This window comes from Vitis vinifera, chromosome 19, assembly GCF_030704535.1.
Source record: "Vitis vinifera cultivar Pinot Noir 40024 chromosome 19, ASM3070453v1".
In the NCBI taxonomy this organism is placed as follows: Eukaryota; Viridiplantae; Streptophyta; class Magnoliopsida; order Vitales; family Vitaceae; genus Vitis; species Vitis vinifera.
The window spans coordinates 4,531,266-4,545,130 of record NC_081823.1 but is presented as its reverse complement, the minus strand read 5'-3'; the positions used below and the strand labels follow the sequence as shown (position 1 = coordinate 4,545,130).

At 36.0% G+C, this 13,865-nt stretch overlaps 2 protein-coding genes across 5 annotated transcripts; both read left to right on the top strand.

Annotated features, from left to right (window-relative positions):
- Positions 1-1,555: 1,555 nt before the first annotated feature.
- Positions 1,556-6,029, top strand: LOC109121836 (G-type lectin S-receptor-like serine/threonine-protein kinase At4g27290). 2 transcript variants are annotated; one of them, XM_019217285.2, is made up of 7 exons: positions 1,559-2,963; positions 3,243-3,374; positions 3,652-3,794; positions 4,256-4,466; positions 4,858-5,095; positions 5,180-5,330; positions 5,404-6,029. In XM_019217285.2, exons 1-7 carry the CDS (start codon positions 1,700-1,702, stop codon positions 5,698-5,700), a joined length of 2,436 nt encoding a protein of 811 aa, XP_019072830.1. In that variant the 5' UTR covers positions 1,559-1,699; the 3' UTR covers positions 5,701-6,029. The 2 variants fall into 2 exon arrangements, with proteins under 2 accessions (XP_019072831.1, XP_019072830.1); XM_019217286.2 differs by lacking the exon at positions 5,404-6,029 and having other exon boundaries at positions 1,556-2,963; positions 5,197-5,304.
- Positions 6,030-9,294: 3,265 nt separating this feature from the next.
- On the top strand, positions 9,295-13,844 carry LOC100246941 (G-type lectin S-receptor-like serine/threonine-protein kinase At4g27290). 3 transcript variants are annotated; one of them, XM_019217283.2, is made up of 7 exons: positions 9,303-10,883; positions 11,139-11,282; positions 11,550-11,692; positions 11,975-12,122; positions 12,561-12,798; positions 12,885-13,035; positions 13,108-13,595. In XM_019217283.2, exons 1-7 carry the CDS (start codon positions 9,620-9,622, stop codon positions 13,402-13,404), a joined length of 2,385 nt encoding a protein of 794 aa, XP_019072828.1. In that variant the 5' UTR covers positions 9,303-9,619; the 3' UTR covers positions 13,405-13,595. The 3 variants fall into 3 exon arrangements, with proteins under 3 accessions (XP_019072829.1, XP_019072828.1, XP_019072827.1); XM_019217282.2 differs by having other exon boundaries at positions 9,304-10,883; positions 11,975-12,185; positions 13,108-13,844; XM_019217284.2 differs by lacking the exon at positions 13,108-13,595 and having other exon boundaries at positions 9,295-10,883; positions 11,975-12,185; positions 12,902-12,992.
- Positions 13,845-13,865: the final 21 nt, after the last annotated feature.

Here is a 13,865-nt window from a genome sequence, read left to right as displayed (position 1 = left end):
AGTTAGTAACTGTGGTTTTACTAATGGTGTTGTAATTCAAATTAGTGATGTTATGTTATTCACATGTTTCCTTGATAATTTAAACAAATAAAACTCAAATGCATCCTAAAGTCTAAATGAAAGAAATTATAACTAAATAAATTATTACAACCATTACCTATTTTTCTTTCATATAATTAAAAAATTATACATTTTAACCAAGACATAAGTTCAAATCATACTTAATAATAAATAACCTAAAATCATAATCACTGACATTAATTTTCATATGAAAAGATAAAATTTTAAAATAATATAAACAATTTCTTTAGTTATTTTAAAATTTAAAAATAATATGAATAAATAATTTTCTTTAGTTCATATGTGAAAATATTTGTAAAACAAATAAATATTTTATTTACTATAAATATATAAATTTTTATGGGAATGCATGTAGACCAAATTATTTTCTCAAATTTTCAAGGAAAATATGAAAAAATAAAGATAAAATATATATATATATATATATATATATATATATATATATATATATATATATATATATATATATATATATTTAAATAGTCAACAAAAAAATTTGTGAAAAGCAAAGTTCTAAAATCCCATACTTTTTTATACATGAGTCCCCTTAAAAATATTTGTGAAAATTACAACATAATTGTAATTTTGATAAAAAAATATTTTAAAAATAATATTAAAATTACAACACCATTAAAATAGATGTGAATTAAAAATAATTGTAAAACCACAGTTACTAACTGTGGTTTTATAGTTATTTTGATAAAAATTATTTTAAAAATAATATTAAAATTACAACACCATTAGTAAAACCACAGTTACTAACTGTGGTTTTAAGGGAAATTGTAAAACCACAGTTTGTAACTGTGGTTTTAAGGAAACTTCTTTTAAAACCGCAGTTAGTAACCGTGGTTCTAAGAGAAATTGTAAAACCACAGTTTGTAACTGTGGTTTTAAGGAAATTTTTGTAAGTACTAAAACCACAGTCACCAACGGTGGTTCTTTACACTAAAAATCCATGTGGATGCTTACGTGGATAAAAAAGATTACTTTGACAAATATTTTCAAATGGATACTATTCTTATCATTTTTTTTTACAAATATATTATTTTGGTCTTAAACTCCAAAATTCAACATTTTCTGTCTGGTACCAAGAAAACTAACTTTTGGATACAGTTGAAAAACACAACCTTTTGTGAATTGCGACAATTGGATCAAAAGGTCAAATGATGCATTAATTGAAGGTAAAGTGAATTTGGAATATGGCACATGGTGATGGCAGTTGGTCCACTTGGACGAAAAATAGGTCTCATCACGTCATCTGAGGTCATCTTTTTTAGCAGCCTTTCTCTGATTCTTTTCTTGATTTTTATATTACCAATTTTAAAAGAAGCATAGAAAGGAAAATCTGAACGCATGTGGTATGGATTGCATCTGATCGATGCCACCGCATCATACATGTCAGTGTCATTGAACCCAAGGACAACGCCACCTAACAAGAATAGTCAAAGAAAGTGATTTCTTAATCATAGTCATTGAAATCTGCAACAGTGGATTGGGAGAAACCATCCGCATTCTGACTGAGCTCCCACCCAGGCATTCTTTTTCTAGGCATCTCTTCAAGTGAGTCACAGTTGAAAGAAAGGTGTATAAAACTATGCTTCCATGTTGGTAGATCATAATGGGTGCCCTTCCAACTCTTTTGCTTGTTTTCTCCATCTTTAGAATCTCCATTGCAGTGGACACCATAGCTTTGAATCAAGTCGTTAGAGATGGTGAGATCCTCACTTCCGCTGGTGGGAGCTTTGAACTGGGATTCTTCAGCCCGGATGATTCAAACAGACGGTACTTGGGGATATGGTACAAGAAAGTGTCTACCATGACTGTGGTCTGGGTTGCCAACAGGGAAATTCCACTCAATGATTCATCAGGAGTTTTGAAGGTTACTGATCAGGGTACTCTTGCCATTCTCAATGGTTCCAATACTAATATTCTTTGGTCTTCTAATTCATCACGATCTGCACGAAATCCGACTGCCCAGCTTTTGGATTCTGGAAATCTTGTTATGAAAGATGGAAATGACGACAACCCAGAAAATTTCTTATGGCAGAGCTTCGATTATCCATGCAATACTCTTCTCCCAGGGATGAAGCTTGGAAGGAACACAGTCACTGGCCTGGACCGGTACCTGTCAGCATGGAAGAGCGTCGATGACCCTTCTAAAGGTAATTTCACATACCGGCTTGATCCTAGTGGGTATCCCCAGCTAATTCTGAGGAAAGGATCAGCTGTGACATTTCGATCTGGGCCGTGGAATGGTCTCCGGTTTAGCGGCTTTCCCGAATTAGGGAGCAACCCTGTTTATACCTACGAGTTTGTTTTTAATGAAAAGGAGATGTATTTTCGTTATGAACTTGTTAACAGCTCAGTTGTTTCAAGGTTGGTGCTGAATCCTGATGGCTCCAAGCAGCGTGTCAATTGGATTGATCGAACCCATGGTTGGATCCTATACTCATCCGCCCCAATGGATAGCTGTGACAGTTATGCGTTATGTGGTGTGTATGGAAGCTGCAACATTAACCGATCTCCAAAATGTGAGTGTATGGAAGGGTTTGTGCCAAAATTCCCAAATGATTGGGACATGGCAGATTGGTCTAATGGATGTGTTCGGAGTACTCCACTGGGTTGTCAGAATGGTGAAGGTTTTGTGAAGTTCTCTGGTGTGAAACTGCCAGACACACGGAACTCCTGGTTTAATAGAAGCATGGACCTTAAGGAATGTGCGGCAGTGTGCTTGAGTAACTGCTCTTGCACCGCTTATACAAATTTGGATATAAGAGATGGAGGAAGTGGATGCTTACTCTGGTTTGGTGACTTGATTGATATCAGAGAGTTCAATGAAAATGGACAGGAGCTTTATGTAAGGATGGCTGCCTCAGAATTAGGTATGCATCGCATCGATCTTTTCCTTACCTGAAAAACATGTTTTTGGTGCAAAATTTGAAGGGGGAAACACTGCATTTTTGTTGTTTGATCAATTGTTCAACTGAACCATTCTTTGTATTCCTGCAGCAACTGCGGCTCTGTAAAGTACTAATTTCATGGTTGTGAACTTCAAATTTTCTCAGGATCAATAGTCCCTCCTAGTAGAATTCGCATTTTTGTATCTTACGACCTTGTTTACCTGTCTAATGCTTTCCACTTGGGTTGAGATGGTTCTACAGGGAGGAGTGGCAACTTCAAAGGGAAGAAACGAGAGTGGGTCATTGTTGGCTCGGTGTCAAGTTTGGGAATAATACTCCTTTGTCTCCTCTTGACCTTGTATCTTCTGAAGAAGAAAAAGCTAAGGAAAAAAGGTAACAGCCCATATGACTTGTATCACTATATACAGTAGTAAAAATATCAACTTGTGTGGTTCTTTATTCTGGACAAATGAAGCAAGGGAACAATCTGGTTCAATTGCATGATTGGTCCATTAATCTAAGGCTGGTAATGAATCAAGTTCAGGTTTGCAGTGTACTGAACTGGCCCCAAGGTGGATTGAGCCTCACCCATGGTCATCCAAATTACATCCCAACATTCTGACACAATTTATACAATATGTAATTTGTTTTCATTTGCTTCACTTTGCAGGGACAATGGGATACAATTTAGAGGGAGGACAGAAGGAGGATGTAGAGTTACCATTATTTGACTTTGCTACAGTATCAAAAGCTACCAATCACTTTTCAATTCATAATAAGCTCGGAGAGGGTGGTTTTGGACTTGTATACAAGGTAAGAATATGTGCATTTTTCTGGGCTAAAGACAGCCAATTTTGTTGCTCTCGTCTTAGATTCAACTATGATCATCTTATAGACATGGTGGGAATTGATTAAGATTGGTGAAGAATAGCTCAGGTTCCATCCTGTGGTCAGATTGATCTCCAGTTAGCATGCCTAGGGTTGATGCGCTATGTGGGGATCCATCCTGCAAAGATCCAATGATAACCCTTGTAAAAGGTTTATGAACTCTTAAAGATATTCTTACCAAATTGAAATAAAGGTTTTGCAAAGGAAACATGAAGAATGTGTTCATTTGAAGAGTGCATTTCTTTCTCATAAATCATGACATAGATATTGCAGCATTATGAAGAAAGTAGGGTAAAAAAAAGGGAAGTGTAAAGAACAATGCATACAAACACAACATTCTCCTAATGGTATAATACTCTAACCATGATATTGAGTTTTAATTCCAGGGTACGTTGCAAGAGGAACAAGAAATAGCTGTGAAAAGGCTGTCAAAAAATTCTGGTCAAGGACTTAATGAGTTCAAAAATGAAGTTATATACATCTCCAAACTTCAACACCGAAATCTTGTGAGGCTTCTTGGAGGTTGCATTCATGATGAAGAAAAGATGTTGATCTATGAGTACATGCCTAACAAAAGCTTGGATTCCTTCATTTTTGGTTTGACTCTCTAAAACCCAGTAGATTTAGTTTAGCTAATCTACTTGAGTGATTGTTCTTTTTTTCTCCATTATGCATGGTTTATGGGAAATTTTTTACAAACATGGTCAGGTTGCAACACTGCAACACATGGATCTATAGAATTCTCACTTCTATTTTCCCTTGCCCATTTGGGTCTTCTTTATAATAACAGAGATTTGGATAACCATTTCATCCCTTTGAACATTTTTATTAGTTGAAAATGGGGATCAGTCACAGTTTCTTTCAGTGTTACACGTGTTGTCGCTATCTGAACCACTCTCAGGAAAATCCATGATTGTTTGGTTGATGGAATTATTTTTAATGCACGTTCAATATGTTATTAGTAAATGACCGAGGAAAAACTGGGCAGATAAAACACGAAGCATGGAACTGGATTGGAATAAGCGCTTCTTGATTATCAATGGGATTGCTCGAGGCCTTCTTTATCTTCATCAAGATTCCAGACTCAGGATCATCCATAGAGATCTAAAAGCAGACAATGTTCTGCTAGATGAAGAGATGACCCCAAAAATTTCAGATTTTGGCATAGCTAGAAGTTTTGGAGGAAACGAAACTGAAGCAAATACAAAAAGAGTGGTTGGAACATAGTAAGTATATCTAGTAATTTTGTTAAGCATTCTTATTTATATTGCTTGTAAATTCATGTTTTTATGTTCAATGGTTTCCTACAGTGGTTACATGTCCCCAGAATATGCAATTGATGGACTATACTCAACAAAGTCGGATGTTTTTAGCTTTGGTGTGCTGGTGCTAGAGATTGTGAGTGGGAAGAGAAACAGAGGATTTTCTCACCCAGACCACTCCCTTAACCTTCTTGGGCATGTAAGTATCAGAGTAATATCAACCTCGTTTCACCATGAAAAATCTACTGCTGACATGATTTTGAATTCTCTAGGCCTGGACACTGTACATGGAAGGCAGGTCAATGGAGCTGATTGATTCATCTGTTGGGGACATACATAATCTGTCACAAGTGTTACGTTTGATCAATGTGGGACTATTATGTGTACAGTGTGGTCCAGATGAGCGGCCAAGCATGTCTTCGGTGGTTCTGATGCTGAGTAGTGACAGTACACTGCCTCAGCCTAAAGAGCCTGGCTTTTTCACTGGAAGGGGATCAACTTCCTCCTCAGGCAATCAGGGGCCATTTTCAGGCAATGGGATCACCATTACAATGTTCGATGGTCGATAAAGACATTCATGTTGATGTTCATTGTCTAAAGACCTGGTCTTCAGGCGATTCAATAGGTTTATCCAAATTTTCGTTAGATTTAGAATTGAAGACTTGGGAATCTGTATAGAGGCTAGGTACTTGTTTTATATATATGTATCCCAGAGGGTAGTCTCATCTACAAGATTTGAGGCCGTCTTCTCTGAGGACAACTGGGGGATTGATTATGTCCTGTACATTATACAAATAAAACTATTGAAGTCAAGATACTCAAGCCTCAATGTACACTACAAATGTTGAAAGAAAAGGATTGATTGTTTATATTAATAAAATTATGGAGCTGTGGTCAATGGTCTGAAAGCTACGTTAATTCAGAAGTTTGACGGGACTTGTGCAGATTTTTACAATGGAAAAATAGCAGACTTGGAAGCACATGAGCTTTTAAGCATTCTCTTCATGGCATCAACCATCAAGGAGATGTGTAACCATGTGTGGAAACATTAGAACATCCATGGATGCTGTGACAAGACTTGTGATCATCTTCTCTGTTCACTTCTTCTTAAGAATTTCCATTGCAGTAGACACCGTAACATTAAACCAAACCCTCACATGTTAGCTCCAGGAACAGACAGGAAGGAATGTACATCTCATGCATCTTATGGGTTGCATGTGGGAATGAGACCAACTAGGTAGACCATGTGATATTTCACAATTGACCAAACTACAGAGGAACAACAAAATTCTAACAAGGGCGCCTGTTTATTTAACACATATGGGACTCAAAGCTGCAAATTCACATTGACTTGGATGGAATTTGTTGTCTTTATCTCAAGGCTGAATGTGAGTTAGACCCCGTTCCAGGTCGAATTCTCTAAAGGCCAAAAGCGTTGCTTCTATGTCTATTTAGTTAATTTTATTGGAAAAACTTATGATTTGAAAAAGTACTTAATATGAAAGTTGAAGAAAATATAAATTTTTTGGTAGAAGCTCAATTGACTCCTATCAGAGAGCACTGTATCGAATTTTCTCCTATTACAGAAATGGCCGTAGAGATTACGTGTAGATTGTCCATTGGAAGCATTGCTTGTTGATCTCCACTTTTTTTAATTTTGGATCCTCCTCCTTTGCCTAAAATGACAATCTTATAGAATTACTTTTTATAGAAATTTTATTTTGGTTTATGAAAGAAGTTTTTTCATGTTTGATAATTTTTTTATAATATCGGTTTTTTTTTTTTTTTTTGAAGAAGAAGAATTGTAATTCGGTTTCAATTTCTTATCACAAAAAGCAAAAAAAATATTCCAAATAATACCTTAGTTAATTTCATACAATGTGTATAGAAATTTATACAAAAGCACCGCTCACATTTGAGATTTATATAAAAGTTAATTCTTTTGGATTTAAATAAAATAGTTGAAAATAATTCTTAATTTAACAAATAAATGGTAGAAAATATTTGAGTTCTTTATTCACATTAGGAAACCGATCTTATTAAGCCAAACTGCAAAAAATAAAAAAATAAAAATTGTGACATAACTCCTTGACATAGTTTTTGATAGAGTTGGTTTTCTTTAACTTTTTCAAGGACTCTCGAGCCATCCACGTTGTGTTTATGGGAAGGAATTGATCCTTCGGTTCCTTTTTTAATATCTCCCAAGTGTTGGTCCTTCGTATTCCAGTCGCAACATCATCACTTGTTTTTGTATGCCACCAAAGCTTTATATATATCCCGAGAGATACATGAAAATAATTGTTACTTGTTCATTCACATGGATATGAGCAGCACTGAAAAACTGCCCTATGCCTCATAGAAAGTTTTCCAAATCCTTGATGTTCCATACACCATCAAAAGGCTGGGGCTTAGGCACTCGCACCTTTGCATGGTCCTGGAGCTGAGGGAGGTCCTGGAGTCGAGGGACGGCCCGCTTCAGCAACGCATACTAGCATTTTTGTGTGTTACCCATGAAACTAACTTTTGGATATGATTGAAAAAAAACAATCAAAAGGTCAAATGATGCATTAATCGAGTTATCGAAGGTCAAGTGAATTTGAAATAGCATATATGGTGATATCCAATGTTTTTAGAACTAAATTGGTCATTAAACCGAAAAAGTTATCGATTCATGGTTCACTGGTCGGATTGACGGTCGAACCGTGATCGAATCGATGACATCATAAATATATATTTTTATATATTATTAAAATAAAAAAAATAAATTTTATCTAAATTTTGATAATATCTACTTTATTTGTTGAGTTTTTTCACAAAGCTTTTTTACCTATAGATGTCAATTAACGCAATAATTTCAATAAATTAAAATTTTAATGTGTAATAAATAAAATAACAATAAAAATTTTAAATGTTAAACATATCATTACAATTATAATCAACAAAAAATTAAGAAATTAAATATAAAAAATAAAAATGGAAGGCGATAGGAACTAGGAAGGCAAGGCACAAGGGGATTTTGAGAGAGGAAATGAGGGGGGATGAGGGAATTTTCCAACCAGGCTTGGGGGCGCATGGCGAGGGGTGGGGGTGGGAGGGTTGATCGGTCGACGGTTCGACCGGTCTAGTCCGATTTTTAAAATCATGGTGATAACATGCGGGCCACTTGGACCAAAAATAGGTCTAATCACATGATCTTACGTGACCTTTTTTAGCAGCCTTCTTTTGTTCCCATTCCCATTAATTTCATGGCTAATGAGAAAAATGTCATCTCAGCACTCTACATGCACATTCACATGGGATTGAAAATAAAATATAAAAAATTAAAAAACTTAACCTTACTTGCTTTGAAAAGCAGCTTGGGTTTTGTTGAAAATTTCATTTTTTTTATATATATTTGTATAATTCCTCCTAATAAATAAATTAAAATCTCTTTTTAATTTACTTGAATAATTATTTATATTTTTTTTATGTTTATGAAAAATATAAATAATTTTAGAATGTTTATAATTTTATTAAATATTTAGAAATGAATTTTAGTTATAAGAAAGGATAAAATTTAATTTTCATCAAATTTTTATTATTTTCTCATCATACTAATTCATAATTAAAAGAAAAAAAAAGTGAAAATGACAATTATAATTTAAAAGAAATGGAAAGAAAAAGTCTTTGATTTATATTAAAATCATGAAATTGAATTTCATAACCTAGAAACACTTCTAGTATTATTATAATTATAGTATTAAATAATTAAATAATTTTATAAATATTTAATCCGAATGGTGCCTAATATGGTTGTTTGAGTGGGAAAACGCTTAGAAAAAAAAAATGGATGCCTACGAAATGGATTGTTTTGTTTTAAGATTATGGTTGTTAACCAAATCACGGGCACACATAATATATATAAAAAAAGAGAAATTTTTTTTAATATGATTTAATGATCAATGTAATTCTTACGTTTACGGGTGTATCAATATTCAATAATTCATTAATCAAAATGAATAAAAAAAGTTATGATTGTGAAGCTCGAACTTGTGAGTTGAGTGAACAATTTAACCCCATACATATGAAGATAAGTATAACAAAACTAACTTTGACCTTATAATCCAACAATATCTAGAGTACATGTGACCAGGCATTCTTCGCCGTAAAATTCGGAATCTTTGGATTCAATTTTTTTTCTCTCTCAAAAAAACACGATATGATTAGAATCTGAATGAATGCATGAGCCTACGACCACCGGACCATTGTAGTCAAATATGTATAAGGATGCCCTCTAATCTATAATACATGTCGGAGTCGATATTGAATTCAAGGGCTACGCTACCAACAGGAAGAGTGAAAGAAAATGATTTATTGATCATGGTCGTAGAAATCAGCGACCATGGCTTGGGAGAAAAACTATCTCCATTCTTGCTAAGGTCTCAGGCATTCTTCATCTGGGCATCTCTTCTCGTAAATAAAACTATTCTTCCACGCTGAGAGATCATCATGGGTGCCCTTACATTAACCCTTGTTATTGTTTTCTCCATCTTTAGAATCTCTTTTACAGTGGACACGATAGCTTTGAATCAACTTCTTAGAGATGGCGAGATCCTCACTTCAGCTGGTGGGAGCTTTGAACTGGGCTTCTTCAGACCGGATAATTCAAGCAGACGGTATTTGGGGATGTGGTACAAGAAAGTTTCTATTAGGACTGTTGTGTGGGTTGCCAACAGGGAAACTCCTCTCGCTGATTCATCAGGGGTTCTGAAGGTTACTGATCAGGGAACTCTTGCCGTTCTCAATGGTACTAATACCATTCTTTGGTCTTCTAATTCTTCACGATCTGCACGAAATCCAACTGCCCAGATTTTGGAGTCTGGAAATCTTGTCATGAAAGATGGAAATGACGACAACCCAGAAAATTTCTTATGGCAGAGCTTCGATTATCCATGCAATACTCTTCTCCCAGGGATGAAGCTTGGAAGGAACACAGTCACTGGCCTGGACCGGTACCTGTCAGCATGGAAGAGCGCTGATGACCCTTCTAAAGGTGATTTTACATATCGGCTTGATCCTAGAGGGTATCCTCAGCTAATTCTGAGGAAAGGGTCAGCTGTGACATTTCGATCGGGACCATGGAATGGTGTTCGGTTTAGCGGCTTTCCTGAGTTGGGGCCGAACTCTATTTATACGTATGAGTTTGTTTTTAATGAAAAGGAGATGTATTTTCGTTATGAGCTTGTTAACAGTTCAGTTGTTTCAAGGTTGGTGTTGAATCCTGATGGCTCCAAGCAGCGTGTCAATTGGATCGATCGAACCAATGGTTGGATCCTGTACTCATCCGCCCCAAAGGATGACTGTGACAGTTATGCATTATGTGGTGTGTATGGCATCTGCAACATTAACCGTTCTCCCAAATGTGAGTGTATGGAAGGTTTTGTGCCAAAATTCCAAAACGATTGGGACATGGCAGATTGGTCTAATGGATGTGTTCGGAGTACTCCCCTGGATTGTCAGAATGGTGAAGGTTTTGTAAAGTTCTCTGGTGTGAAACTGCCAGACACACGGAACTCCTGGTTTAATAGAAGCATGGGCCTTATGGAATGTGCCGCGGTGTGCTTGAGTAACTGCTCTTGCACTGCTTATACAAATTTGGATATAAGAGATGGAGGAAGTGGATGCTTACTCTGGTTTGGTGACTTGATTGATATCAGAGAGTTCAATGAAAATGGACAGGAGATTTATGTAAGGATGGCTGCCTCAGAATTAGGTATGCATCGCTCTTTTCCTTACCTGAAAAACATGTTTTTGGGCAAAATTTCAAGGGGGAAATACTTGACAATGCACACATGCCAACTGAATCATGTCCTTTATTCCTGCTGCAACTGCAGTTATTTAAACTCCTAATTTCATGGTTGTGAACTTCAAATTTTCTTAGGATCAATAGTCCCACCTAGCAGAAATTTGCATTTTTTTCTATTTCAATACCTTGTTTATCTGTCTAATGCTTTCCACTTGGGTGCAGGTGGTTCTAAAGAGAGTGGTAGCAACCTCAAAGGGAAGAAACGAAAGTGGATCATTGTTGGCTCTGTGTCAAGTGTGGTAATTATTCTCGTAAGCCTATTCCTGACCTTGTATCTTCTGAAGACGAAAAGGCAAAGGAAAAAAGGTAACAACCCATATTACATGCATCACTATGTACAGTAGTAAAAATATGAACTTGTGTGTTTCTGTTTTCTGAGAAAATGAAGCAGGGAACAATCTGGTTCTATTGCATGATTGATCCATTAATCTAAGGCTGGTAATGAATCAAGTTCAGGTTTTCAGTGTACTGAACTGGCCCCAAGGTGGATTGCGCTTCACCCATGGTCATGCATCCTAATTACATCCCAACATTCTGACAAAATTTATATCCATTTGATTCTTTGCTTGGCAGGGACAATGGGATACAATTTAGAGGTTGGACACAAGGAGGATTCAAAGTTACAATTATTTGACTTTGCTACAGTATCAAAAGCCACCAATCACTTTTCATTTGATAATAAGCTTGGAGAGGGTGGTTTTGGACTTGTATACAAGGTAAGAGTATGTGCTTTTTGCTGGGCTGAAGATGACCAGTTTTGTTGCTCTTTCTTAAATTCAACTATGATCATCTTTTAGACATGTTCAAAATTGGTTAAAATTGGTGAAGAATGGCCCGGGTTTCTTCCTGGGGTCAGATTGATCCCGAGCTAGTATGCCTAGACCTGCTGCTAGCTAATGTAGGGGGGAAGAAAAGGGAGTGTAAAGAACAAAGCATACAAACACAACCTTCTCCTAATGGTAGAATATTCTAACCTTTATATTGAGTTTCAATTTCAGGGTATCTTGCAAGAGGGACAAGAAATAGCTGTGAAGAGACTGTCAAAAGATTCTGGTCAAGGACTTGATGAGTTAAAAAATGAAGTAATATACATCGCCAAACTTCAACACCGGAATCTCGTGAGGCTTCTTGGATGTTGCATTCATGGTGAAGAAAAGATGTTGATCTATGAGTACATGTCTAACAAAAGCCTGGATTCCTTCATTTTTGGTTTGATTCTCTAAGACCCCAGTAGATTTAGGTTAACCTAATCTGTTTGAGTGATTGTTTTTCTTCTTTTCTTCAATATACATGGTTTATGAAAAACTTTTAGCAAACAAGATCAGGAAGCAACACATGTATCTATAAAATTCTCACTTCTATTTTATACTAACAGAGGTTTGGATAACCATTGCATTCCTTTCAACTTTTTTTATCAATTGAAAATGGGAATCAGTCACAGTTTCTTCCATTGTTACACATGTTGTTGCTATCTGAACACTCTCAGGAAAATCCATGAATGTTTGGTTGATGGAATTATTTTTAATTCATGTTCAATGTGCAATCAGTAAAATGGACTAACTTGACTGAGGAAAAACTGGGCAGATAAAACACAAAGCATGGAACTGGATTGGAATAAGCGCTTCTTGATTATCAATGGGATTGCTCGAGGCCTTCTTTATCTTCATCAAGATTCCAGACTCAGGATAATCCATAGAGATCTAAAAGCAGGCAATATTTTGCTAGATGAGGAGATGGCTCCAAAAATTTCAGATTTTGGTATGGCTAGAAGTTTTGGAGGAAATGAAACTGAAGCAAATACAAAAAGAGTGGTTGGAACATAGTAAGTATATCTAGTAATTTTGTTTAGTATTCTTCTTTATATTGGTTGTAAATTCCTGTTTTTTTTTGTTCAATGGTTCCCTACAGTGGTTATATGTCTCCAGAATATGCAATTGATGGACTATACTCAACAAAGTCAGATGTTTTTAGCTTTGGTGTTCTGGTGTTAGAGATTGTGAGTGGGAAGAGAAACAGAGGATTTTCTCACCCAGACCACTCCCTTAACCTTCTTGGGCATGTAAGTATCGAGTAGTATTGACCTCATTTCACTATGATAAATCTACTGTTGACATAATTTTGAATTTTCTAGGCATGGACACTGTACATGGAAGGCAGGTCTATGGAGCTGATTGATTCATCAGTTGGGGACATGCATGATCTATCACAAGTGTTATGTTCGATCAATGTGGGACTCTTATGCGTACAGTGTAGTCCAGATGATAGACCAAGCATGTCTTCGGTGGTTCTGATGTTGAGTAGTGACAGTTCACTGCCTCAGCCTAAAGAGCCTGGTTTTTTCACTGGAAGGAAAGCACAGTCCTCCTCAGGCAATCAGGGGCCATTTTCAGGCAATGGGGTCACCATTACAATGTTAGATGGTCGATAGAAGACATTCATGTTGATGTTCATTGTCTAAAGACCCGGTCTTCAGGCGATTCAATAGGCTTATTCAAATTTTCGTTAGATTTAGAATTGAAGACTTGGGAATTTGTATCGAGGTTAGGTACTTGTTTTATATAATAAACATCCCAAAGGGTAGTGTCATCTACAAGATTTGAGGTTATCTTCTTGGTGTCATTTTTCAGATTATTTTATACTTGTCAATCTTCAGAAGCGTGGAAAATCAAATTTGAGTGCATCAGACGAGGACAACTGGACGGGCAGTGTCTTGTAATTGATGGCCGGCCTATTAAACGAATATTGTCACTTCTTGTAGACGTGGAGAGTGATGTTGTTCTGTACATTATACAAATCAAACTATTGAATTCAAGATACTTGAGCCCCAATGTACACTATATATATTGAAAGAAAATGATTGATTGCTCATATTAATAAAATTATGGAGCT

Bases quoted from the DNA above. Each gene is read 5' to 3' on its own strand.
- LOC109121836 (XM_019217285.2), top strand. From the start codon at position 1,700: ATGGGTGCCCTTCCAACTCTTTTGCTTGTTTTCTCCATCTTTAGAATC. The intron at 2,964-3,242 runs GTATGCATCGCA...ATGGTTCTACAG, and splicing joins GATGGCTGCCTCAGAATTAG to GGAGGAGTGGCAACTTCAAA. The intron at 5,096-5,179 runs GTAAGTATATCT...GGTTTCCTACAG, and splicing joins AAAAGAGTGGTTGGAACATA to TGGTTACATGTCCCCAGAAT.
- LOC100246941 (XM_019217282.2), top strand. From the start codon at position 9,620: ATGGGTGCCCTTACATTAACCCTTGTTATTGTTTTCTCCATCTTTAGA. The intron at 11,693-11,974 runs GTAAGAGTATGT...TTTCAATTTCAG, and splicing joins GTTTTGGACTTGTATACAAG to GGTATCTTGCAAGAGGGACA. The intron at 12,186-12,560 runs GTTTGATTCTCT...AAAACTGGGCAG, and splicing joins CCTGGATTCCTTCATTTTTG to ATAAAACACAAAGCATGGAA.